The following is a 27,294-nucleotide window of genomic DNA, read 5'->3' on the forward strand; positions in this document are numbered from 1 at the left end:
GAGGAGGAAGAGAAATATAAATAGCAAGGAGTGTGTGAGCTCCATCTCGCCTGATGAACAATTACAGGAACATCTCCAAGGCAGCCCTCTTCCTTTGGCTTCCTCTGTCAAACACTCCTTTGTTAGCTCTAAGTCCTTGATCACCAGGAGTTTGTACCTTTAAGGGGCTTGTGGTAAGTGATTATTAATAGTGGCACCAGATACTGATAACACAGTGGTGGGTGAGAACCACATTTCAACAGCTCAGAGATAGTCCTTTGAGTGCAAACAGAGCTGACTGTGAAGTTGTTAGAGGAGGCACATATTGGCTCTCTGCTTCTTCCTTCAGTAAATCCAGCACACAGCTTTGTTTATCCTCTAGAATTTGGTAATCTGCCTAGTCAGTAGCTCGTGAAATTCCACTGCAGCAGAGAAAAAAAAATACTGCTATTCTGTGAAGGTAAGTCAGATTTAGTGTTTAGACTGCCTCATCTAGAGAACTTCCATCGAGTGGAGATTTCAGGTAGCAAACAAAAGTGATAGTTCAGTGTCAGCACAATGATCAGTGACGATGGTCAACACTATCATCAGATGTCAAGGATGCGTTTGACTCCAGCTCTTTTTTTCTTCTAGCTAAGGAATTCTGAGGCTGCTGTGAAAGCAAACATGTAGCCCTTTGCTTTCCACTGGTCTCTGCTCAGCTGAGGAAACAATCCTCATGGGGGTTGACAAAAAGTATAAGTACATGCTGCTTCATGATTGGAGTGGACATTGCCCTCTCATGGGCTAGGTTTAAAGTTTATCTATAAGACCAGATACAGAAAGGAAATTTCTGAAGTGTTCTAGGGAAAGCAGTTTCTTTGGTTCAAGCCTTTTGTCTCAGCTTTTTTCCCCCAAACGTGAGGGAGCTTATTCAGTTGGAATTTCTTATATCATTACAGGATTTAGCAGGTGCCTTTTTGAAACTGGAATAATGTTTGATGGAAAACTGAGTATTTCTAGTAGTAGGCAGTGTTCTTCAAAGATAAGCCAGATGTGTGTAAAGTATGGATGCTTGGGCAAAGGAGGGGGGTCTGTAACAGTCTGAGCCAGGCTTCATTTTACTTGGGAAGTGTGAGTTTTTGCATAATAGTGAGAACCAAGCGACATGGGATTCAGACTTCTTTATTCATTTGTGCTCAGTAATTCTTGTGAATAATGCAAAAGGCAAAGTAAACCCTAGTGATTCCCAAACTGCTGAATGTATCATGGCTACTCATACTCTTGCACTTCAAACTGAGTAGATACGCTTATTTGTGAGGCACCTTTTGCTACTGTTGAATCCTGAAGGGAAAAAAGATTTTGGGATCACAATGTAGAGTAGCATGATGTGCAGTCTGAGAACAATCATGTTGAAAACACAGCATAAGTGTGTTTTTATTTTTAAATTCTTGAGAAGTAACTTAGGAGTTTCTTAATGTCCTTTTAAGATCTTTTCCATTTTATTTTTGAAGATTGTAGCAGATTTAGGTACTTTAGAACTAATGCTCCTACTGTTTTATCTCTAGAATATGGGCATGGTTGTCTCTTCAAGTGAGTCTCTTGACTCTTGAAGCTGCTAAAAAAAAGAAAAAAATCTGTAAAAATTACCATTTGAATAGGACTTTTCCTTATTGCAACAATATACACAGGAACATTTTGCTGACTCTCTCTGTTAACACATTATTGGTAGGCAGGTAGGTATTATAACATTAGACTACCTTCAAGTAGCTTACAGAAGTGCCTGTCAGTGGGAGACAAGCTGACAGAACATTGCTTCAATCAGTGATTCTTTCAGTGATCCCAGGGATATCAGGTACTGGATTAATGCACTTTGTTCTTTTCTTCCCAACAGGAAGCCTAAAAAGGAAGAACATCTTAGTGAAGAGGCTGCCAAGGTGATTTCTAGCCTTCCTGACTTAACTTTCATGCATGCCAAGGTGTTGATGTTCCCAGCCACATTAACACCTTCAACAAGCTGCCAAGAAAAGGTAGACTAAAGTGATGTGAATTGGACGTTTTCTATTGATTTTTTTTTTTCTTCCCTCTGCGGGTCGTAAAAAGCAATCTTGCTTTAATTAAAAAAATATCAAGTTCAGATGATTTGTTGGTAAGCAGCACTAGAAAGGTATACATAGTAATGTATATTTATTTACATACTGGAGTCCTAAATTTATATTAGAGAAAAATGTAAATAATTGGGGGTAAATCTTTTTGAAGATCTATTCTTTTTGTTGTGCTGGGCTGTATACATTTATGTCTTTGTGAAATACACTGGTGGTGTCCTTCTTAAAAAACTTTTAAAAGTTAAAAAAAAATATCCTATCAACACATAATGAAAACTTTGATCTTCACAATCTGTGAAGCTCCCCCTTAAGACTTTCTGATTGCATTGAGCAACTTTTTCTTTCCTGCATACATTAAAATACTTCTTGCTGGAAAAAAAATCAAAAGGTTATGTTGTCCCTTTTGTGGGTTTTTCAGTTATTGTTTCTTTAAAACCCAGTAATTTCTTTTGTGTTTTAACAAGCTTAAGATGTGTTTTTCCTTTTCTTTTCCCCCATCCCCTCCCCCTGTTTGATTGGTTGGCTGATCAGTTTTTATGTTCTTGAACTTCAATAGTATGGCTCTGTCACTATATGGCCTTTTGAAAGGTATACTGTCAGTAACTTCTTGTTCCAGTTATGGATTACTGTCTAAACACTTGATTTTTTTTTTTTTTTTTTGATCATTAGAAGATTGTCTGCTTTTAATCAGTTTGATTTGGAAAAGAAGGACCAAAACAATATGAATGTCTTACAATGAAATTTACCTGTTAAAAATTTTTATGTTCTGTTGTACCACTATTCCTGTTTGATTTTGCACAGTGTAAAATGACATAATCATAGATTGCTATGGTTTTAGGCTGTATATACAGTAAAAAACTATGGGTTGTAAATGTCTGGGGAAATTCCTATGGAAAAAAGAGAGCTATGTCGAAGAACCTCTAAAAAGGTCAATATGCATGCCCAAGGTCTTTTGAGATTTAAGTGTGTAAATTTCCTTTTAGCTTACACAAAATAAAATAATTTAAAAGATACATATGTATATAGCCTGCTCTCTTTTTTTACAGAATGTGTGCATTCCTCACCTTTCTGTTGGTGGTAAAATTGATGTGCTCACTGTGTTAGCAGTAAGACCTTCTAATTTGTGTTGCTCAGTCCCACAAACCACTCCTGGCAGGGTCTTGTGGACTTTCCTTCAGTCCTCCTGTCTCTGGGAGTCAGTCTTTTACTTCTGTCACCAGTTTCCTTTCTGGCTTGCAGGGCAATGTGGCTCATGATATTTGGGGTTAGAGACTTCTTCAAAGCAATTGGCAATACTCAGCTGTAAGCAACACCAGCTATGGTGAGGCGAGAAAGGACAACTGGGTTTGCTGATTTCTTAGCTACAGAAAAAAAAGAAACATAGCAGTCACTGAAGTCTCCTCTCATGTTAGCTTGCGCTGTAGCTCTGTGAGCAACATCTCATCAGAGGGTCTCAGTGGACTGGCTGCAGGTAAGGCATGTTCTGGGTGCTGCTATTTCTTGATGGTGCATGGACATAGACTCTTCCATGCCTTTACTATGTGCACAGCTCTTTAAGTGCTCAGTCGTTACCACCAGTTCATCACTTAACATCTAGTTCTGAGAAATCTCTAGTGTGTTTTTTTGTCTATTCTTTGAGTTCTTTATTGTCTGACAGCACTTGGGTCAGAAAAGCCTGAGTTTGATGCCATTAGCTGGGTAAGCTGAAAGGTTGTCCTTGCAAAAGGAAGCTTTTTACTTCTTGAAATGTCTTTGGGAGACAAGTGCTGGGGTTCCATCTTTGTGAATACAGGAGTTTCAGTGAGTGGTGGCTGCTCAGAATTGAGAGAGCAGCTTCTATGGCTGTGATAAAGTTAATTTGTAAATGCTAAATTGTCTCCTTTGCCCTCTAATTAGTATTGCAGCGTACAGTGATGTGGTATCAAACTGCACCCTGTTGTAGCAGAAAAGGTTTAAGCAAAAGCCATCTGCTTTACCGTGTAGCCCCAAAACCACGTCTGTTTGCTGTTTCTGCAGGTTTTCATTACAGCACTGACTTCATGCCTGTTACATGTTGAAATTAGCTTTGCTAATCTCCCAGGTTTAGCATAGTATTCTTTAGTACATGCTTATTATATCATTCAGTTCTGGTGTTGGGCTGCTGTAGGTTAAAATTGGTGCCTTTGTTTCCGTGACTGTGGCGTGTCCCTTGGAGCTGGAGCAGTGGGATAGCTGCAGCACAGAGCTATAGCTATTGTTTCAGGGAGAATATGTTTAGGAGCTGACTCATGATCCTTGTCTGGCAGCGAGTGGACTGAAGTATTAAGGAGAGGTGGGGGTGGAAATGCCAGCTGCAAGTTGATCTTTAGTCTCCTCACAATTGCCTCCAGAGGCAGCTGCCCATTTGTCTTCCAGTCTCCGAGTGCAGTTCTGGTGGCCTACCGTGGATGGGGGAGGGGAAAAAGGAGATTTCTATTGTGACTGATGTACCAATCTGAAACTTTGTGAAACCTGAGTGTGTTTATGGGGTGTTTATGTTCTTTCTGCATCCCACAGACCTTCACACTGCTGAAAGACATAAAGCTTACAATCGAAGTTCAGCCTTTTGAGGTGGATGCTGCCTGCCTTAAAACACAGCACTGCTTTTTGTCTCCTTGCTTAAGCCTCCTTTTTTGTTGCTGATGGTGGGATGGACAGACAGGATCCTCTTGCCTCTCTCCTGTCTTGTACAGGCAGCTTTGTTCATATGCAGAAAGTTTTGGCTAACAGATTCGGCTGCATCGGGGTTGTCCTTCCATGCTGTTCCCAGTGACACAACATGCCTTGTCTAGTTTAATCTTGCCAGTAGGCTTATGGGCAGGATGGCAACAGATACTTTGTGCACATTTGGGTTGCTGTGCATTGTCACCAGACATGTCAGGGTGCATCACTTTCACCCCAGAACTGGTGCCATTGAGGAGCAAGTAAGTGCTTATGTGCCTGTCCAGCACAAGCAGCGGAGGACACCTGGTTCAGATGCAATTCCCTGAGTTGGCACATGGCCATGAAGCAAAATCCAAAGATCCCACTGTGAAGGGAGCTGCAGGCTCCTGAGTGACTGCTAAGAAGGGTTGGGCTCTGCTTGTGTTATCTGAAAGACTGTGCTGTGAGACTTGGGGGTTCAGCTCTGCCTTACCCAGAGCCCCACCACCTGCTGCAGGTGCTGGCAGTGCTGGACTGCCCACAGCACCTGGAATGTTGACACCTTCTCAGAATATCATTAGCTCAGCAAATTCATTTTGAGATGCCAAAAGTAAAGCTTGCAAATAATGTGTGTACATGTCCTCAAATGCATTGAGTGTGTACTGAAGTTAACTCTTTGTCACGTTGAGTTGTACAGAATTTTGCCTGGTAATGAAATTGTTGTGTGGAAAGTTTTGTTGCTGGACTGCTGCACTTGAGCTGAATATCTGGTGGGCTTTATAGGATGTGAGGGAGACTTACCTCAGTGCATGTAAGATGCATCACCCTTGGTCCAACCATTGACATTTTGTGCCAGTTCTGCAACTCTGCATATTTATCTTCTAAATTTCAGAGCATCTTGAAAATACAGGATAGTTGCAAAATACACTTGAATATAATTTTTAAAAGCGTATGTCATCTAATAATTGCATAGCACCTGCTAGGAGCGTCTGCTACAAAATCAGAAGTTTTTTGTCTTCCGGCCTCTGCCAAAGAGCACAGGCACTAAAGGCAGCAAGCACCTAATCTGCTCCCTCCAGGGAGCCTGGAACGTGAAAGGAGATGGGAAGAAACAACACATTCAAATTCAGAGGACTGAAAACAAGGGGAGGAGGAGCTGGAAGAAAACACAAAGCAAGAGCTCAGCAGAAGCTCTGAGTAGGGGAAATAAGAAGGTGAAGCAGGATTCAGAGTATAGGCAGCTGGGATAGCTGTAGGAAGAGCAGGTGGTAGAGAAAGTGGGATACAAGCATGAGGAGCAGGAGCATTTGGAGAGAAGGGAAAGCCTGGGCTGGATTACAGGTGCACACACTGTGCCCACTGGCTGCTTTTCTCCAAAATCTGGAACTGAGCCTCGGAGACCCAAGGGTCTGAGTTGCTGTTCTGCAGAGGAAATGTGTCACAGCCGTGGGGTGAGTGGGAGCTGCATCGCCGCAGCCCTGCTATTGCTGTCAATTATTGTTGGTAGAGAGCTGGGTTGCAGACTAAGGGGTTTAAATGCAGCTGCTGGTGCCTGTCTTAGCATCGATACAAGTCCAGATGTTAGAAGGCCTTTTTGAAGAATTATTTTTAGATAAGGAGGTACATTATAATTCCAGGCTGTAGGTATAAAATCAAATCCTCCAAAGCAAAGCTGTGCCACGGATTTGGAACTGCAGCTTCAGTCCTGTCATGTGTCTGCAATGTGATAGTTGTTGCTTACATATCCTCCTGTTTTCGCCTGATCCTTGCCTCGTGTCCTGTGCAGATTTATTCTCTGAATCAGCGTAGTGCAGTGAAACTCTTCTCTGAAGGGCCCCTGCTTCCTGCAGTAGAAGGGGATGGGGTGGCCTTATGTGGAAATTGCTGAGAAGGCACAGGGGAGTGTGATGCTCTCCTGGCTGGGAGCAGCTGGCCATGCCAGCTTTTTTTGCAGGTCACTTGTGCACTTCTGTCATTTGGTGCACAGCATGAGTTGCCTGATTGGGATGTGCAGAAATGCTAATTTCTCTGGGATGTAGCTTAAGCAATTAGGAGCTTTGCTTGTTTGATACTCAGTCGTGGCTCTGTGGCACTGGGGGTCAGGTGCACGTGTGGTGCATCCAAAACTGATGGAGCTCTTGTTTTCACCTTGTCAACCTGTACTTAAAAGTGTAATATATGTTGTTAACCCTGTGTTACAGATGAGTTGTGAAGATCGACTCTTTGAAATGCCATCCTGCTCTGTGTCAGCAATAGCTGAGAAGGACTCATCTGGCACAGGTCTCACACACATCTCAAAGGCAGAGGGGAATTCTGACTGTCTCATGTCTGGATTCACTACGTGGTCACCAAAGAAAAGTATTTTCCTAGTTTAGGGTCTCTGAGTCATCTGCTGCAGATCCGCTGATTGTGTCAGGACCCTGCTGACCTGGCACATACCTGCAGGGGTTCCTAGTGCTGTACACCATACAGCAGTTGGATTGTGTGCCTCAAGTAAGGCTTGGGGCTACTTCTGCAGCAACAAAGGGGCAAAAAAAAAAAAACCAAACTTCTCATTGAACTAAAAGACACTGGGGTCCTGTGGAAAACAAATAATTCAAAGGAGAGTCAAATTAAGGTATTGTACATATTTCTTAATGTTTGCCTAAACAGCCTTAATGATTCTTCTGGCATGGTTTTCCATATGCTTAATGATCCTTTTGGCATAGTTTTGTGTGTTTAGAATATGTACCCATGTGTGCAATAAACTGATGTGAGGCATCAGGTTGGGCTGTATTCCCTATGGGATTCTGCTGGGCTGTCACCTGTGCCCTCACTGGTTGTGTGCCCAGGGTGACATTTGCTACCCCTACTGTCAGTGGAGCTGCTGTGAGTGATCCTCGCTCATCAGGGTTTGTTGGTGCTCCTGCGTGGGCAGGTCCTTGCGTTTGCATGGTTCACACCAGGTCCAGCAAGCAAACCCGCTCGGGATACAAGTAGGTTTTCTGCTGGGATTGTTGTCATGGTGTGAGCCTTGCCTTCCTTATTTAAAGCAATGAAGTTAATTGGGGAGGGAGGGGGAAGCTGAGGTGCAGGTTCAGCTCAGCAGCGTTCTCTGTGCTTTTGTTTTCGCTTTTCCAATGAAACGTGTCTCAGTTGGTTTTGACTCTTTAAGTGATAAAACACTCGGTGTTCATTTCCCTCAGCACAGAACTGCAGTGAGGGCAGTTCGCTGAGGGCCAGGTGTAGTTTTCAGGACTGTCTTCATCTTATAAACAGCAGGAAGTGTTGTCTTGCCTGAGCTGGTCTTCAGGAGGCATTGCACATGGGGAGAAAAGCAAGTTCTTTGGATCAAACCTTATTGTGTTGCCTGGCCTCCAGCTGCTCAGCAGGATACCTCATAGGAAAAGGAGTTGTGCAGGGTACCTCAGGGAGCTGTGGTCTCGTGCCGTGATGCAGTGAGCACCCCAGACCTCACCACGGTACGAACCCCAAAGACCTCTGTGGTGTTCAGCTCCATCCTCGTGAGCCATGCTGTCACAGCTGGGCTGGCTCTGCACAGGGGTAAACCCTTTGGACTTGTTTCTTGGGGGAAAAAGCCCATCCCACCCCAAGCACTTTTGGTGGCATGGATGCGGCACCTTGTGCCACTTTGGGGAGTTTGTCTGTCACAGACTCCAACTGCAGTAGTAAAAGGAGCAGACAAATTGGCTTCTCCCGTGCTAGTTCCACATTTCTAATCGTCAGCTGCAGCTTATTGGTATAAATAGGGCCAAGAACAGCTAGTAAGGGTCTCTCCTATTGCTTGAGAGACCACACAGTGACACAGGAAAGGAGGGCAGTCCTGCTGCTCCTGCCACACAACTTTGTCCCAACATGCCTTTCCAAAGCCAGTGGACAGCTCTGTGGTCAGAGGAGCAGATTGAGGTACAGTGGGACATGCAGAGGACATGTGTGTGGTCATGGCAGAACTGTCTCTGTCTAATGTCTATATTCTAGTGTCCCCTTGGGCTGTCAGTCGGGTCTGCAGAGCTGTGATACTGTCTGTATTGTAATTTTTGCTGTGGTTGGAGCTGGTTTTTCAGGTCTTCTTCAGCTGAGGAAAAGAGGTGTGTGAGGAGACTGTCCACAAAGAACAACAAGTGAACGCTGGCAGCTGTGTGCAGACACTCCATGAGTAGCTGGACTGCTGGTTTGGGTTTTTCTTACTCCTTTATGCTCACCAGTCCAAGGAGTTTACAGAAGACAAGGTGACAAGATTTGCTGAATCTCTCCCTAAAGCCCTTCAGTTGCTCACTACAGTCTTGGAGAAAGATGTGGGAGCAGCTTCCACAGGAATTCAGAGCAGAGTGGAAAGTACCTAACAGGCACTTTCAAAAATGCAAAGGCTGGTTCAGGATCCATAAGGCCTTTTTGGATCACATTTTGGCTTCTGAACTACAGGGAGCCTTAACACAAATAGAAAACATGGATATTTTGGAAACAAATCAAAAGCAGTCATGAATCGTCCCCCTAATGCTTTCAAATCCTCTCTTTCCCCTCTGTCTCCAGCCCCAAGTATCATCAAACATTTTGTCCCTATCTCAACAACTTGGACCTGAAACCTGTTTGCACACGAATTCTGCTACCAAAAGGGTTTTTTTCCAAGGCTGTGTTATTTTACTGGTGCAGGGACTGTGTTTTCATTAGGAGCACTAAAGCCTTTTGTCACTTAGTTAATGCTGAAGCGAGTTAAGAATCAACGTGCAGCTGGCGACGGGTGTTCTGCAGCTGTTCAAACTCTTGCAGGTTACTCCACTCTCCCTTGGACTGAGCTGCCTCCCTCTGACAATGGCAAAAGGAGCTGTTGTATGGGTGCTTTGTGCACTTAAGGGTACAATTTTCTCCCCCTTTTCCATTTTGAAGGGATGTCCTCTCCCTTTGTCTCTATCTTTGGCCACCTAGATGAAGTCTCCTCTGGCAACTTGCCCTCTCCTTTGGCTGGGAAGGAGGAAGCAGGGTGGAAAGGGAGGAACAAATAGCTGTCCTTTAGGTTTCCAATTAATGCAGCTCCTTAGCAAGCTGGCAGTATGATCTCAGTCCTTAGGAAAGCTGTTCTTTCATTCCGGAGGTGGCCTGAGCCAATTCTCCCCAGTCCAGGACTGACCAGGTAGGAAGGTTGGTCCTTTCCAGCTTGTAGGACCATTGCAGCTGGCACAGGCTCCTCCTGTTCCCTGTGTTTGGTTCCTGCAGTGCACGGGAGGACCGTGGTGGCACTGTGGAGGTTAACCTGGCTCAGGACACTGCTGAAATGTGCAGTTTGAATTTCCATCTCCTTGTGAAAGCCACTTACCCCTGACAGTGGGAGTGGGTGCAGGGAGATACCTGGTGAGGTGCAGCACTGCCCAGGCCAGCCTGGCAGCGCAGCATGAGGGGAGAGAGTCCAGGACTTGCTGTCAACAAATTTCTGAGTGTTCTGATCTCTGGAGTGTGTTTTGAGTCAGGAGGATCACAACTGAAATCTCGTTAGCAAATAATAGGCCTGGTGTGCAGAAATCTGCCTCACTGACATCTTGCTCTGCCACTTCTGGTCAGCAGGGTTGACAATTCACCCTTGTGCTTCCAAGTGTGAACACAGTGTGGCTGCCCTGGTGAGAAGAGCCATGGTGTGCAGTGGCAAGGGGGATTTTATGGTGTTTGCTGGAGGAATTTGGCAGTTCTTCTGGTGTTGTTGCTAGAGAACTTCTCTTTTTGATGGATACAGAAAATGCTGTCTGCAACTGGAATTCCAAAGGTGTGTGCCTGTAATAAAGGCATCAGGCTTCCTTTAGCTGCAGAAAGGTTGATCAGTGAAAAAAGTACTTTTCTCTGGTGCTCTTTGGTTTTCCCCCTGAATCTTGGTGTCTTAATACCATCTGTCACCTGGCACACTGCTGAGTGGTCCGTAAATCAGTAGTGGTCCTCAAATCTGAGAGGTTGCAGGGACAGAACATCGCCACTAGCAACAGTTAAAAAATGAAAGCATGAAGTAATGCAATGGTGTGCTATACTGCCCCAAATTAAATGTTTCCACCTTCAAAAGCAGAGCCCCACTCTCCAAATTTTCAAGAAACCTTGCAAAATGCAGCTGAGCTGCAGGCAGGGACAGATTTGCAGGAAGGAAAGCTGCATGGCCATGGGATTGCTTCAACTTAGATGTGGGCATGGGATTTTTCTGGCCTTGCAGGCCTCCTGGTCCTCTACCCTTGCAAAAGGCAGCTGCTGGAAGTCAGCTACCTGGAGTGCCCTTAGCTCCAGGTAGGCTTTCCTTGAATTTACGGGATGGAAGCAGAAGGGGCCTCTGCAGACACTGGGATTAGCAGAACAGTTCTGATTTCAAGGAACTTGTGTCAGCAGCTCTCCACAAATTTTTGAAAAAGAAAAAAGTATAAAAGAAAAGGGTGGGTGGGGGAAGCCTGTTTTTTTTTTCTCCTGTAAGGGCTGAGTTGGTTCTGCAGTGACAACTGTGACAGGCAGAATACAGCAAAGGTGCACGAAGGGTTTCTCTCAGCTGGCTGCCCAGCAGCAAGTGGAGCAGGAGGCTTGTGGTAAAGCTAAAGCATCAAGAGGTGGGGAAAGACTTTGATTTATGCATTAGTAGGGTCTAGTCAATCCTTGGTCTGCCTTGTTTTCCTATTTTCTGTCTGCATTGCTTATTTTTGCCTCCCTGGGTGCTTCTCCCAAGACTTCTCAGCTCGTTCACATTTAATCTCCGTGATTTGTCTACAGCCCCGATCACTGTAATCCCTGCAGGTCACCGTGCAGGGCACGTTCGGTTCTCTCTGGCTGTTTGCTGCCATCAGCACATCTTATCGTGGCTGAATTTACATCAAAGGAGCACCTGACAAAGCAGCCAGCCTGATAATAGGCTCTGGTTTCTTCTCAGCAACCCAAACAGGTGGAGGCGGGCGAGGGAACGCTGGCAGGACCACAAGGGAGATGGTGCTCCACTTTCAACAGGGCTTGCTTTTCCCTCCTGCCTGACGGAGCGCTGCAGACCCCACTGCTGCTGTGAGCTCCCCAAAAATGGACCTGCCCCTGGAAAAGAGGAAAGCGAGACAGAGGTAGGCCTTGCTCTTCTCCTGCAAAACAGACTCGCATGTGGGAAACTAAATAACTCAGAAAAGTTAATTTTAAGGCTCTCCTGCAGTTGGAGCTGCAGAAGTGCAGCCGCAGAGTTACAGGTGTCTTTTCCCTGCAGAGAGAGATGCCAGGGTCAGGAAAGATGCTACAGTCACAGAGTGATTGTTTGGTGCCTGTTTGGAGCTGGTCACAGAAGGGGCTGATGAACTCAAGGCTGCACTCTCTAGCAAAACACTTCAACTTAAGTGTCAAATAATAGGGATTTGCGTTTGCTTTTTGTGTAATTAATGCTTCCCAGACCATTTTCCCTGTCCAGAGTTTGCTGTGAGGAGCTGATTTTGAACAATTATCATACACAGTTATATATGATTATACACACATGCAGTGATTGATACAGGGAGACATTTCCTGCAGCTGGAATTGTTCTGAGAGGTACTGGATGCTGTTTGGGCTGGTACAGATGTGTCTCATGAGCACAGTGCACATGGGAGCTGCTCATCTTTGGTGCTGCAGTGGTGATCAGAGTGCTTACAAAACCCCAGCTCGTTGTCCTCTGCTGGAAGGAGAACCAGTGGCACCACATCCCATCTTCTGTGGGTTTCACCTGGTGGTGTGGGGTCTCTGGTAGTCTGAGGGCCTGCAGTTTTCTAAGGAATAAGTGAGTCTCTGGGCTCTGATCCATCATGGTACGCTGCATGTGCTTGCCTTGGGCTAGAGACCTCTGACAAGGGAAAAGCTCTGCTCCCAAAAGGCTGTGAGGGGAGATTTGGAGCAAGGGGATGTTTATCTGGTGCACCACAGGAGATGCAAAACCAGGAGTAAGTGCAAGAGACAGGAATGTGTGTGTCGGGAGCTCCCTGCAGCTTGTCTCTTCCAGGGAGGTGGCCAGGGACTGCAGAGGTCCTGGGTGCAGGAACTCCAGCTCTCCATGCTCTTCGGCACAGAACCAACCTTGCTCATTGTTTAAGGCAGGCTGGGAAGCCCCTCTACAAAGCCTGCATGTTTTGTGGGGTGCTGTAAGCTGGAGGGGGAAGGGATGACAAGCTGCTGTCTTTGGCTGAAGGACAGAAGTGGTAACTGGAGCTGTGAATCGGTGCTGGAACTCCCTTGCCTCCCACTCCAAGTGTGCAGGGCTAAAAGCCGCATCCACCGTGGAGGTTTGCAGCTCCTTTTTGCTCGGAGCAGGGTTGGAGACAGCTGGTTCCTCCCTGATGTGAGTGCTGTTTCCTGGGAGAGCTGAGGCTGGAAAAGCAGGACAGCCCTTCACACCTCACCTGCTGGAAGCCAGTGGCCTGAGGGACCAGAGGTGCTGTGCTGCCCAGCTGCTCACCCCTAGCCCTGCTGTGCTGGTAGCCAGCTGTTTGGGGATTAAAGGAGCTATTTAAACAAAACAATAATAATAACACTGCAGGCAGGTTTGATTTATTGTGTAGGGACTCTGGTATTCAAATGAGCTGATGATAAATGGAAGTATTGGCTCATTAAATATTGCTTTGGAGTTTGCCCTCAGGAAGGCTATGGTTTCATAGTGTAGCAGTGATTTGAGATGGTCCAAATTCTTCTTTGGATGGGTTTTTTTTACCTTCCAAGGATTTCTCTGGGTTTAAAGCCACTTTCAGTTGTGATCTGTTAAAACCATTTCCAGCAAACTGTCACTACCTGTCTTTGTCTCTTTATGACATACGAAAACCAGTTTTATTTTGTTTTCTACTGTTTAAAACCCAGGCTTGGGTGACACATTTGGAATATCTGCTCTTTGCTTCCTTTCTGCTGAGGAGTGTGGTGGGATGTCTGGAAGCCGTGAATTACGAAGGTGAGCTGTGCTACAGCCTGGCTTAATTTAAAAGTGCAGCAGTTAGAAAAAACAAGGTGCCTCCTCGCTCCCACTTCCTCCCTGGCATGTGAAGCAATTCATGTGAAGTATTCTGGATGAAAGCGTGGATAAATCTGGATAAATCCCATCTCTGTCTGTGGTCCCATAGTGTAGGGCAGTGTTCCTGTCCCAGCTGGCCAGCCTCTGTCCCCCAAGGCATCGGAGCCAGCAAACTCCAGTATTGAGCTCCCAAGAAAAAAAGGCAAAACAGGAGAGGGGTGAGGCCGTCCCACTTGGACTCTCTGGAAGTCCGTATGGATGGGTGCCTTTGTGCCTTTTCTCCTCTATCCCAAGGTTTAACTCCTGGTTGCCCTGGATCTTACGTTTGCAGCTATAGGGTAAGATGCACCTACAGAGCACAGGCAAGCAGAGGCTTCAAATGGAGCAAGGCAGGAACTGAAATGAGAATCTCACTGTGGCATGGCATTAAATCCTGGATTTGCATTAGGCTGAGTGGAGAGTCAGGAACCTGCATCTCGAGATTAAAAACACCACAGAGCAGGGCGGGCGCCGCCAATTGTGGGTTTACAGGAGAAAGGCAGAAACATGCTGAAAAGTTGGCTCACAATAGCACTTGCTGCATCCTAATCTCCTGGTTCCTTTCTTGCCTTGCTAATAATAAGTAAGACTAATTTAATTTTCACAACATCCCAAATCTGTGGCTCCATGATTCAGAGACTTAATAAGATTCTCTAGCCGAGCCAAGAAAAGCTTAGTGGTTTTGAGCTTACTTTCTGTTGGGTTTCAGTTTCAGGACATTTGTGCAGTGTTGTTGTTTGTTTTGTTTGGGTTTTTTTTAAAAACAAAACAAACTTGTATTCCATCAGGATTACTAGTGTCTCTCTTTAAATTATTGTATGTGTAAATTGGTTGTGCTGAAGCTGGGTAAAATCTTGAGGAAAAAAAAGGCAAATCTTGGCAAAATAAAAATGAGTTGTTTTGATTTGCCACACTTTTTTTTTTTTCTAGCTAGAAAATAAACAAACCTATTTTGTTTCGCCCTTTTCTGAATAAAAGGCTCTGAGATTTTCCTCTTAGAAGCAACTTTTCATTTGGAATGATCTTCGGAGCTAACTTTGGTTAAGAGGGGCTGAGAAGTCAAAGCGAAACATTTGTTTCAGTCAACCCCAAATGAATTTCTTTTTCTTTTGAAACTTTTTTCAGGATTGCCAGCAAACCGAAAAATCAGTTTTTCACCCAGCTTTATATCCCATATCCTGATAGAAACTTCAGAGCCCCACCGTGACTGTTTATGTGGTGCAGCTGCCCCTAAGCCCTCTGTTTATATGTTGGTAAATTATTCTGCTGCTCGGGGTGGTGCGAGACACCAAACCAGGAGTGAGGGCTTGGGTTAACAAGGAGGCAGCATTTTACAAAGTGTTTTTAACTCCTCTTCTCCATGGCAGGTGTTGCCTTTGCTGGCCCAGGTACAGGTGCAGGACCTGTTTTGTGCTGAAGGCTGTGTGAGGGAGCAGGCGTTAGGAGCTGGGTTTAAAGCAGCAGAGTTGAGCTCGGCTTTGGGGCTAGCTGTACTTCAAAAAGAGGAGTGCAGTAATCAGGAAAAGAAAGCCCCTAATTTCAGGGTTAACCACAGTCAAACACCACATATTTTAAATGTGCTTTTCTTATGGTTACTCTGAGTGATAAATTATGTATTACACGAAGCTATTGGGTTGTTTAACTCTTTTTGTCAGGGCACATTCTCTCTGTGTAGAGAATTATCTGCAGATGGCAACAGGGTGTTCTGGAACAACAGAGCCAAATTTGCCTGTTTCACTGAAGCTGGTAGAAAAAAGTTTAGATCAGTTGCTTTAGAACAGACACCATAACCAGAAATGGTTGGGCTCTGCTTGCCTGGTATGGATTGCAAGACTGCTGAAGAGGAAGGAGCTGGGCCAAATGGGTTTGTTCCTGCTGTTTATCTTAAATCTTAATTTAGGTTTAAATCTCGATGGCTCTCACTTAAAGCATTGAAGCAGCACAAGAAAACAGACTCGGTGTGTGAGTGTTCCTGAGGCTGCAGTTTTCCCTTGGTGCCACTGTCCCAGGGAGCCCTTCCCAGCCAGCTGGGCGTGTTCTGGCACCCAGAGCTGGTGCCAAAGCCGGTTTTGCCTGGGCAAGGGTGCTGGGCAGGCTGGAACCACTGTGCCTGCTCTGGGCCCGGTGAGCACCAGCCAGGCTAGGATGTTCTGGAGAGGACTACTCTTTATTTTTAAATTACATCTTTTTCATCCTCACCTTTGGCGAGCGCTGACCCTGCCCCAGGTCAAGGCATGAAATGAAGTTAGTTGGAGCCACATGGATTTGCTATGCCCCAGGAGCAGCCCATGGACTGTGGGAAGGTTGATTTTCCTCCCATCCCTTCTGAGGGATGCTTCAGTTTGGCAAGTCCCGAGCCCTTGGAGCCCTTCTCGTTCCCCAGTCTCATTCACTTCATCCCCTGCACCTCTGCTCCCCGGGGGGATCTGCCTGGGAGCGGCTGCTCGGTGGCTGAGCCGGGAGGAAGGTCACGCCAGGAGCACAGGGCGTGGGAGGGGAGGCAGGAATGGGAGTTTCTGGCAGGAGGGAGCAAGCTGGGACTTGCCACCTTTCCGAGCTCATCCCCAGGGCCACATCGAAGAGTCATCCCTCCTGCCCAGCACGTTTCTCTCCCTTTTTTCCCCCCACTCCTTTGCCTGGGATGACACAGTCCTGGGTTCTCCTTGCTTTTGTGTGGGGTGCTCCAGACTGGTTGAACCAACTTGTAGTGGATGATTCACTGGGCACGTTTTGGCCCTCGCTTTGCTCCCGCAGTGTCTGGTTTTGGGGCCGTGCTGTGGCTGCTGTTCTGCATCGCTGCCCCTGCCACACACCAGGGGTGTACAAATCATCGTTGTGCTCCTCTCTGCGAGTAATTCTGGGTGTGCTAGTGATCCCTAACCCACTAAGTCAAGGCTTTTTAATAACCCAAATTGAGTGGCAGAGGTGATGGGGTGATTTAGTTGTTCTTTTTTTGGTTGCATCAGAGTTCTTTACTTGGGCTGGACAAAGGAAACCATCGAGAATTCAGTTTGTAGTGAGTAATAAGCTGTGAGACCGGTGAGGCCACATCGTGTTCGGGGAGTAATCTGTAGCACAAGAGGGATGGAGGGGGTGTTTTGAACTCTGCTTCGAAATTCTGCTCTGTTTGTTGCTGTTGCTGTGTGTCTGGGGGTGTCATCCAAACGGGGGTGTCATCCAAACGGGGGTGGCCTTGCTGCCACCATTGCGTCTGCCAGAGCTGCCTCTGAGAGAGCAAAAAGAGCAAACTGCAGCTCAGCTCTTCCCCGGCCCCCCTGCCCTGTTTTTTTCCTGAATCCTTTTCCTTTCCAAGGTGGGAGCCGCCTGGCTCCCAGAGCAGCACAGTCCAGTTCTTCCTCCCCGGCTGCGAGTCAGAGTGCTCCGAGGTTCCTCAGCGGGAGGGGCTGCTCCGAGGAATGTGACGGTGCCGCCGCTGGAGCACAGCCAGCTCGGGGCTGTGCCCGTGGTGTCCCTGTGTCACAGCGGCCGAGGGCTGGAGACACAGCAGCTGCTGCGTGCGGACACTACATGGATCCAGAGGTAACCCTGAAAGGCTTTTCCCATCCTGGAGCTGAGCTGCTCCTCTCCTGACCCCCAATCCCCTCCTTGGGTGAAAGCTCCACAGCTGGGACCAAGTCTTGCTGCTGGAGCTGGACTGCCTCTGGGCTGCACTGGCCAGCCCCTGTGTGGTTTTTGAGCATCCAATTGTACATATTTCCAGTTGTACATATTTCCTCCTGGGGGATATGGCCTGGGTCCAGACCCTGCTCTTGCTTTCATCCAGTGAAAGCCAAAATCTGGCAGCTCAGCTCACCAGACCTTGCACCAACCCTGGTGTAACCTAAAGCTGTGTCCTCACAGCCACCGTAGGGAGGCAGGATGTTCTGGTGCTTTAAAAATGGAGTTACATTCAGGACAGATGTTCTCCAAATTGAGAATAGCTGCTCCTCATCCCTGGAGTTGGAGCGTTACCTCGAGGCTAGGGAAGACAGTGGCTGAGGTGACCCTCAGTCCCATTCAGGGTGGCAGAAGCAGCTTCTTTGCACTGCTGGCTGCAGCAAGAGGTGCAGGAGCAGAGGGCTGGGCTTTGAACTGGCCTGAAATGGAGCCCCCCTTCCATTCATGTCCTGAGCCACCTGCCAGGCCTCACCTGAAAATGCTGCTACTAAACCAGTCAGGATTCAAAGCCCCCCTCATCCACAGCCCCTGGGTTTGTGGCCCCTCTGGATTTTCCCAGTGGGGTGTCCTACTTTCCCCCCCACATCCCTTAGTTAAGGTTATACTAGGCAGATCTGCTTCACCAAGTTTTCCCACCAAACAGCAGGCAGGGGAAGAAATGCAGACCTCTTCATGTGACAATGCTGAAGGATTTAGGAGGAAACCTTTGGTTGAACTAAGGTGCCACTTTGGCTGCCATGATATTAACCCCTGGCAGGCAGGAAAAAGTTGGTGGTAGGTGCCTTTTTCTGCCTTCAGGGCAGGAGGAAGGGGATTTTATCCCTCTGTGCCTCCCACCCCTGCAGACATCCCCCCAGGAAGGAGCAAGCTGGCCAAACTAGCTCTGCCAAAGGGTTGCGAGCCAGGCAGTAAAGTCCCTTTGGAGCAGCCCAAATAATCCCTCCTCCATGCAAACTGTAAGGCAGCATGCAAGGAAAGCAAGAGCGATGTTACCCTACCTCAGTATTGTCTTCTAGCAAGCTTCCAGGGGTTTGAGGCTTTTTTTTCCCTCTTTTTCCTCCCCCTCTCTAATAAATGCAGAGCTCAGCACAAGCACACAATCCACGTCATCCCTGCTCACACCAGGAAAGGAGCAAGTACTGAAGGCTGTAGGCCAAACTGTGTGAAGGAGAGAAAGCAAGGGGAGGAACAGGGTGAGGGGGAGGAAGCCCAGTGAACAGGGGGAGAAAAGGAGAGGAAACAGGAGAGGAAATACTCCAGGGAGAGTAGCATGAGGTGGGGAAGGCAGGACCAAGAGAATAGAAGGAAATCCTTGCAGAAATGGGCTATTTGAAAGCCGTTCCATCTGTGCCTTTCCCTGGCAGATGCTCTAGATCTGGAGATGTTTGGGGAGGAATCGGCTGGCTTTTGGGGACATGTTTGTTGGAAAAGAGAGAGGGAAGGAGGACTAAAAGGAAACCTCTCTGCCCCTGACCCCAGAGCACCTGACGTACCTGGAGTGCCGGAGGATGAGACGTGTGAGTCAGTAGGTGTGCCCAGCCCACTGCTACACACAGAGCCCCTGTGGCTGCTGCACATGAGGCCTCATGGCTCCTTCCCCCTCCCTGGCCACCTTGTTCTTTGGAGAAGGAAGGGTGGGAGGGAAAACCCATGATCTTGCTGGCCTGCTGCCAGTTGCTAAGGCAGTTTCTTCAAAAGGGAGGGGAGCTGAGGAAGGAGGGAGCTGCCTGGAGAGGAGGCAGATGATGTACACAGGGACCAGGCACAGAGAGGAGCCTGCAGCCACCAGTGATGGAGGCAAACGTGACCCAGGGCTGAGTGGGAGCAGGGGGGAAGGAGCCCAGAGGAGAGGGGTGGGGTGGAAAGGGGCAGGGGGAGCCAGGAGAAGCAGCTCCTTGCACAGCTCAGCCATGGAGCCAGCATCCCAGCAGACCTGTCTCAGCTGATGGGTTTGCTGTGGTTCACAGCAGCTCTGCGAAGCGCTGCCTGTGGCAGGAGGGGATTTCATTCTCCAATGATTTTCCCTGCTGTGTTTCCTCTGGTGAGTACGAGATGTGTGTGGTCCAGGGAAGCTGGCTGTGCTGTGTGAGCAGGGCTCACTCCTGTTGCCAGTGCTGGTGGAACACGTGTCCCACACGGATGTGCAGATCGGAGGCAGGGAGCGTTACCCCTCCCGGGTGAGGCCACCAGCAGCAGCGTGGTGCACAAGGGGCGCCTTTTGCTGTCCCCTCCTTGTGTGCTGTGTTCGGGTGTCTTTCTGCCTACACAGCATATACTTGAGCAAAGCTGGTGGCTGCCTGGCCCCAGCTCCCTCATCTTCCAGTTCCTCGGGCCCTGAGAGGAGCTTAGTGTGGCTCTTACTTGCCATGGAGTTGCTGCCCTGACTCGTGGTGATATGGAGCAGCTGTAGAGCTGAATGCAGACCTGGGCCATTGCTGCTGGAAACGAGCCACTGCCCAGTGCTGTGGTGCCTCCTCAGCCTGGAAACCCCACTCCTGGGGCACAGTGGCACCACCCGAGGGAGGGAGGGAGGGACTGTCCTTCGGTCCCCAGGGTACCCCAGAGTCCTGTCACGTCGAGAGACAAGGTACATGCCTCACTCCCCCGGTGTGGTGTTGGCGTGAGATACCTCGGACTTGAACTCATCCAGCCTGCGCCGAACTCCAGCCTGCTTCCCGCTTCCTCCTGCTCCCTGCTCAGCGGGCTCAGAGCAAGGGCTGCTTGTGCACAAATGCCTGGAGCTGCCCTCTGGTCGGGGCACACACTGCAGGGAGATGCAGCTCCCCGCAGGGGTACCCCATCCTAAAAGCCCAGAGCAATGGTTTGCCCTCGCTGAGGTGGAAAGGTGGAGGGTTGGAGTGGGTGGGAAGCTGTTCACCTCAGGAGGGGGGAAAGCTGTGCTCTGTGCAAGGCCCTGTGTTCTGCGCTGGAGGCAGCAGCTCTCACTGACAAGGCACAACTGAGGAAATAAGCTCTTGAAAGGTAGGTGGCAACAAGACCGAGGCAGCTTCGGGAGTGCAACAGCGGCATCTCGGCCGGCCCTGCCTCGGGTCAGTGCACCAGCACCTGGCCATGTCCGTACGGGAGCTGATCCCGTCGGGGCCGCGGGGCCTGGGTGGGAGCCGAGCCCCCGGGGAAGGGTTCGCGCCGTAGCCCCGGCTGCGCTTCACCCCTGCGAGCGCAGCGCCTGCTGAGCAGACAGAAATTCAATCCCCAGGCCGGCTTCAATTCTCCCACTTCTCCTTTCTTTGCGTTTCTCGCGCCCCGTGTCCCCGCAGCCATTTGTCCCCGGGCGGCAGCTGGTGCAGGACCCGCGGGCGCTGCGCCGTAACACGAGCCCGCTCCCTGCGGCCGGGATGCTGCGTGCGGCACGTCGGGACGGGGACAACTTGCTGCTTCTCCCTCTGGCTCTTGGTTCGCTGGGAATCCAAAATGGAGCAGTCGTGCCCCTGTGGGTGTGGGAGGCCGGGCGAGGCGTGCGCGGGGGTGACTCATGTGCTGAGCACCGCAGCCGGGGCCAGCCCGGGGCGCTCCGGGGCTGACAGGCACGGCCACAAAGGGCTCCAGCTAAAGGCAGGGCCGAGATCTCCCTCCTGGCTGGCCCTGAAAGCAAACACCAGGCACCTGGAGGAGTGGGGAGGGGAAGAGGGCACTGATAAATGAAACGGTGGATTAAGGTATCAGGTGTTTCTTGCTGGGATTTAATGCCCCGAAGGACAGCGCATTCCGTGTATTAGAAGCGGGCAGGTCCCGCTCCGGGCCAGCCCGGCTGCTCCCTGGGAAGCCGCTCACAGCCGGCTCAGAGCTGCAGCTCCCTCAGAGCAGAGCCGAACATCCCTCGGCACACGCAGCCCAGGAACGGCCACCGCGGGCACCTCTCTGTGCTGGGGAGGACAAAAGCCTCACAGCAGGAACACGCCTCGCACAAGGCGAGGTTTCTCTTGTTCTGTCAGGTGGAGTGGGGTCAGACCGGGCTGTCCCTCCCCTGTCCCTTGCCACCTCCCGCGGGCGAACCACACCCCCTCCTGCAGCCCTCATGAGGTCGTTTTCCCCCGACTGCCCTCTTTCGTGAAGGGAAAGAACAAAGCCAGAATTTATTTTAATTGTTTATTGTATAATATAAAACTACAAAAGTAAGACTGCTCATTTCCATGTACATTTGTCCAATTGTTTTTTGATTACAGCCCATACCTACATATGAATACAGTAATCTGGTTTCAGATGTCTGTAATATTGCATAGAAAAGGCACAGCTCTAAGGTCTGTGGGAGGGGAAGGGGAAATACAGCCTTTTTTCTTTTTTTTCTTTTTTTTTCTTTTTTTTTTTTTTTTTTGACAATAACAAGCCCTGTTCAAACAACCATGCACTGAACATGTCACACTATTTACACCTTTTCCAGAATCTTGGCCTTTGCAGGCACTAGTATGGAATACGTTCAGAACTAGATAGGAGTTGAGGTTGGGATTTTATCTGCAATTTGTGTTTTTAAAGAGGTTCCAGAACTTGCATTAGGCTTATTTTCAGAAAAAGAAAAAAGTGCTTAAAAAAGAACTAATTTATTTTAAAATGTTCAGTCTCATTAATTAATAGAATATTGAAAGCAACTTGCATAGAAGCAGGATACCGAAACCTGACTGGGAGGGGTTGGGTGTGGGGGCAGAAAAAAAAAGAACAAAACCAAAGCAAAAGAAACCCTGTAACAAGAACAAAAAGTTCAAAACATGCCAGAATGAATTAAACCATTTGTCAGACAGGACCCATTGCGATTTACTCAATTTAATGATAATAAAGTGTCAACTTTGGATTCAAAATTATCAGTTTTAAACAACCCAGACTCTTGCCACACAGCATTGAGGAAAAACCGAATTACCTTGCACGAGGTCCGAGTTTCTCCCGACAGTGGCGGCTTCGGACGGTGCCTCGCTGTGTCGCTGTCCCAGCTGGCTGCAGGCGGTGCCCGATGGGTGCCCGGCCAGACGGCGCTGCCACGCCGCTCTCTTTTGAGGGACGTTCCCCTCCCTTCGCTCCCAGGGCTGTGGGGTCCCGCTGGACTCCGGAGGGACTGTGGAGCCCAGGACTGGCTGCTCGGACACAGAGCCGGGGGCTTGGGCTGCACGGGGCGGTCGGGAGCTTGTGCCCAGCCCTACCGCCGCGCAGGGACGTGCTGTCAGCTCTGGCACAGCTCCTGGGGCCGGAGGGAACATCCTGCCCCCTTCTATGGGCATCCAGCCCCAGGGGTTTCTGCTGGGCCTCCCATGGGTGTTTAAAAACAAGGAAAAAAATAATCTTTTCTAAACCTTTCCCAGGCCAGCTTGATGGAGATGATTGCATTTGCTCCTGCCTTCGGTGGCAGATTCCAGTAGCGTGCCAAGAAGCCAGTGGGGATAGGAGCCTGATTAGGACTAATTTTGAACATAAACCTGTCCCTCCTCCATACCTTTTTTTGCATATTTCAAACAACCAGACCCATATTAGAAAAAGAGTGTAGGGAAAAAATAATCCTGTGATCCATGCATATCCTGACTGGAACTCAATTCATTCTTTCTGAATCTGGCTCCCATACCCTTTTTCATACAGATTTACATTCCTACAAGAGGATACATTCCTACCATACATTCTGTACATGTTACAATCCAGATGTTGTTAGCTTCACAATAAAATAAATATATTTACAGAAGAAAAAAAAAAAAAGAATAAATAATTTATGAAAAAAAAAATCACTTCAAATCCAAAGCTCTCTTATTCTGCTCCCATCTTGTCACTTCATTGCACGTTAATGTCAATCTCGATCCCTGGTGTAGGTCTCAGAGAAATTCCATGCATGGCTGCTGTTGGGACCACAGCACAGGCCCAGCTAGAGACAGTCAGTGACTGTGCAGGGGGAAAGCCACAGCTCAGCCCTTCCAACACCAGCCTTCCCAACCTTCTGCTGAGTCCCATAAGTCAAGTATGGTTTTGTCCTATGGGATTCCTGTAAGGATTCTGCCACAGGACATGCACTTCAGCACCAAGGAGCCACGGACACCACCCAAGTGGCAAAGTGGATTTAGAGCTTGGCTCCTGCTCTCTGGATACAAAAGCTTCAACTGACCCCACTTAACAGCACCGGTCTCTGAAAAGGGCACTGATGGGAGCTTTTGCCTAGCAGGTGGTATTTGTGTAATTACATAAGTAATCCCAAAAAACAGGCAGCTCCAGTGTCCTGCAAATCAGTTTTTGACCATGGTAAGGGGCAAGTGCCTACCATGTTCCCGTGTGAGCCTGGTGCTGTTACAGGTTTGTGCAGGATGTGTTCCCAGGTGCTCGAGGTGCGGGGTCAGGCAGGGCTGTGGGTTCTCCTGCAAGGGCCGAGGATTGCTGTGGAACAAGGGCTGGGTGGGAGCTGGAGCTGCCCCCTCCTCCCCACCCTCCCTTTCCCTGGTCCCTAAAGCTACACTTGGTCAATAGTTTTCTGTTTGAAGCAATAACTTCCTTTCTCTTTAGTCTGTGTAATGACTGCAAATCCATCAGCATCCCAGTGCTTCACAGCTTGGGAAAAAGAGGAAAGCAAACCCACCCCCCTGGGCCAGTGCCCCCCTCCTCCTCCAGCCCTGTCTCTCCCTGGCAGATGAATTGGGAGCCAGAAGCGCCTTTCGCAGCTGTACATGATGCATTTCATTTCGATTAGGAGTTCCTTCATTGCAAAAATGTATTTGCTCTCATCCTGTGTCTGTGTGCATATCTATGTTACGTCTATCTATATACTAATAAATATATATGGCCTGTTTTAAAGTGCCAATTTATAAAAAGCCGCCTCCTTAAAAGGCAGGCAAGACCCAATTTCATCCATGACAAGAAGGGAGCAGAACTGACTGAATATTGCCAAATGACATAAAACATAATTTAAAATTTCTTAAATAAATATAAAAGTTATTCCTAAAGAAGCCATAGGCATGTCAACAATATAGGTTGTAACCGGCACTCGACAACTAAAGTACCATTGGAAAACTAAAATGCCACAGCAACTTCAGCAATAGGCATGATACATTGCAAACATTTTTTTCTTTTTAAATTAAATGTACACCACAATGAACTTAGGAAAAAAAAAAAGCTATTGGTGCAGTAAGAAGACTTCTCAGGTGTCACGGGGGAGGGGACCATGCATAGAAAGCTGTGTCTGTATACTCCTTGTAAAATGGGTCTATAAAGTGTAAAGCAGGTAACACAGTTGATACAAGAACCCAACTCTATACGAGATGCCAAGTGATGTCACACGACTGGCTCCAGTTTCGACAGCAATGGATATTAAAGCGAGTCCATCCAGTGCAGGTACGAGATGAGCTTCACTGCAGTAATACTGAAGTTGCCTTTTTCAGCACTTAGCACAGTGAGGTGGGAGAGGGAAGGAGAAATGCTCCAAGAAAGGGCGAGCGGACGCTCCCAGCCCCACTCTCTGCCCGCGCCCATCAGTCAGGGAGGTGCCACGGGAGGCTCTCGGTGGGCTCTGGGCACAGTCGCTCCCCCTCACACCATTCCCAGGAGCTCCGGGTGAGGAGGTGCCGATCTCCGCCGGGTTAAGGCTCCACGTCAGGCGGGATGCGGGCCTGGGGACAGCACCCGGCCCTGGGGTGGGAGCTGCGGCCACAGCAGCGCTCAGGACCTCTGGGGGGGAAGTTCCACAACTGTTTCCTGCCAACTGCTTCACATACGTGTTGGAAAAGGACATGGCTCTAAGTTTCAGGAATCACAGTAGTGCGCAGTGGGTACAGCAGGGAGCAAACACTTGTGAAACTCCGACAGAAGCAGCTCCCAGCCCTTTCTTAAAGCACTTTTTTTTTTGTTTGCATTCAGGGAAACCGACTGCAGGCTTATTTGATCCAATTTTCTCTTTGCACCATACACATATAAAACATTACAACTCTGTATAAAAGTACAAGTGGTTCTTGTACATCTGAATTATGCAGGAACTATGTGAGCAAATCCTATCAAAATAGCTATTTTTTTGTGTGTATAAACAGCATTTGTTTTTAGAAAAAACAATATCATAAACTGCAGAATCTGTACAAAAATATAAAATAAATTTGGGCAGCAGTTTCTAAACAGCCATGTAAATGCAACACTTAAAGAGGAGCAGGTTAATGCCTCCAAAAGGCTGAATTGCTAAAGTCAACCTATACAGGGCTAAAATGGTATTGAGATTATCTAAATAATAAAATTTTTTACCTCTTGCAATAAAACTTATAGAAAAAATAGACAAGTATGCACATGCAATTTACAGCTTTCCCCAACATAATCCTTGTGCTTAGCTTTTACCTTTTTTTTTCCTTTTTTTTCTTTTTTTTTTTTTTTTGTAATAACATAACATTGTCTACAATACATATTCTTTCCTATACCAGGATATTCGGTCTTCCTTGAGGAACCACTTTAAAAAAAATACATTAGAAGTGGTCATACATGGATGAAGGCACTCCAACTCTGCTCGAAGCAAAAACTAGTGTGATCCTTTTCTTTTCAAAAAAGGCAAGCAAGGATGCATGCACAGTGCTGTGAATCGGGGCTGGGAGGGACTATGGAAATACTACCAAGTGTATATACTGGTACTTAAAATTAAAAAAAAAAAAAAACCAACCAAAAAAAAACCTAACAGAAAAAAAAGTTGCTATATTTTCTACTATTTTAAGACCCAACAAGCACCTCCATGATGTGATCCAGTTCTGTGAGATCCATTTTGAAAGGCTGATTTGGAGTTACTGGTTGACTGCTGTACGGAGCAAGAGTTTTTAGGAGCTCATCTGCTGAGACAGGAGCCATTTTTGAGGCAGCCCCTGTGGCAGACGTGCAGGGGTCAAAATCATACATGGACGTATCAATGTCAGCGAACAGAATGTCATCCAGGGTCAAGTCTGTGAGGAAACCTGTGGAAGCTGTTATCTCAAAGTTGCCAGGCAGGGGGTCCATGAGTTTGGATTCAGCCGTTCTGCTCTCCGGGAGGCCCTCGGGCTTGTGAATGTTGGACTCGCTGGGCTGGGCTTTAGAGTCGTCGGCTGCTGATTCGGCTGCTACTGCCTCTGCGGAGGTAGGTGCTGGACAAAGCTCCTCGATTTCGTCCAAGGCTGAGGAGAAGCTGTCCTTTACTGGTTGGAGAGCAGGAGGTGGTGGCTTCGTCGGACCATCGTGCTGGACAGCCGGGGAAGTGCAAAAAGTGTCGTCCTCGAGCAAAGAGGCTGGGGTGAGGCAGGACTCCAGGGGCATAGTGCTTACGAAGTCGGCGGGGAGCAGGGGCGGCGAGGCCAGGTGGCTGAACGCCGGCTGCGCCTCGCGGAAGTTGTCGCTGAGAGGGTCGGCAGGCTGCGAAGCGGCCACAAACATGGGCCTCAAGCTGCCTTCTTGTTTGAGTTCTTCCTGGATTCGCCTCAACATGTTGTTAATTAAAACTGTCTTTTGCAAGCTTGGCTCGGTTAATGGCCTGTGGTTATAAAGTTTCATAAGGGAAATGTTGAAGATAGTCTGACGCTGTAAGGTGTAAGACACCTTAGAGGGACCGTCAGTGGGAGACACCACTTTGCCTTCCAACCCATCTTCATGCTCGTCAAACTTCCGCTTTCCTCCTTTCCCCAACATATATCTGCAAGGGAAGAGAGGAGACTGATGAAGACAGTAAAGCAAGTGCACATCTGTCCCCATCAATAACTCGGTCTTGGCCCACAGCAGCCGGATGAGCAAGCAGCAGCCACCTTAATAACCAGGGCTCTGGTCCATCCATGTTTAGGCATGGCTGTGCTGGTAAATTCCAAGCAGGAATTCAAACAGCATCTATAATACTCGAGATCTTGCGTGCTTGGCAGCAGATTTCCTCTTCCTTACGTTAAGCAAACACCTGTCCATAGGTGCACAAGCCACAGGCACTGTACTGAACATTTC

General features: G+C 48.1%; 2 protein-coding genes across 8 annotated transcripts in view; one reads left to right on the forward strand and one right to left on the reverse strand.

Moving 5' to 3' along the window:
• Positions 1-3,076, forward strand: part of AFTPH (aftiphilin) — a 42,141-nt gene extending 39,065 nt beyond the window's left edge. For all 3 annotated transcript variants that reach the window (XR_007202212.1, XM_048296835.1, XM_048296836.1), the window contains one exon: positions 1,853-3,076. Coding sequence is in view for 2 of the 3 variants with exons in the window: in XM_048296835.1 (XP_048152792.1) it covers positions 1,853-1,997 (145 nt within the window). In the remaining variant the exon portion in view is untranslated. The remainder of the gene's footprint in view (positions 1-1,852) is intronic.
• Positions 3,077-21,487: 18,411 nt separating this feature from the next.
• SERTAD2 (SERTA domain containing 2) overlaps positions 21,488-27,294 on the reverse strand; it is a 79,380-nt gene continuing 73,573 nt past the window's right edge. For all 5 annotated transcript variants that reach the window (XM_048297006.1, XM_048297008.1, XM_048297007.1 and 2 more), the window contains one exon: positions 21,488-26,998. In XM_048297006.1, coding sequence (XP_048152963.1) covers positions 26,050-26,994 — 945 coding nt within the window. In that variant the 5' untranslated portion in view covers positions 26,995-26,998 and the 3' untranslated portion in view covers positions 21,488-26,049. The remainder of the gene's footprint in view (positions 26,999-27,294) is intronic.

This window comes from Corvus hawaiiensis, chromosome 3 (genome assembly GCF_020740725.1).
Source record: "Corvus hawaiiensis isolate bCorHaw1 chromosome 3, bCorHaw1.pri.cur, whole genome shotgun sequence".
Lineage (NCBI taxonomy): Eukaryota > Metazoa > Chordata > Aves > Passeriformes > Corvidae > Corvus > Corvus hawaiiensis.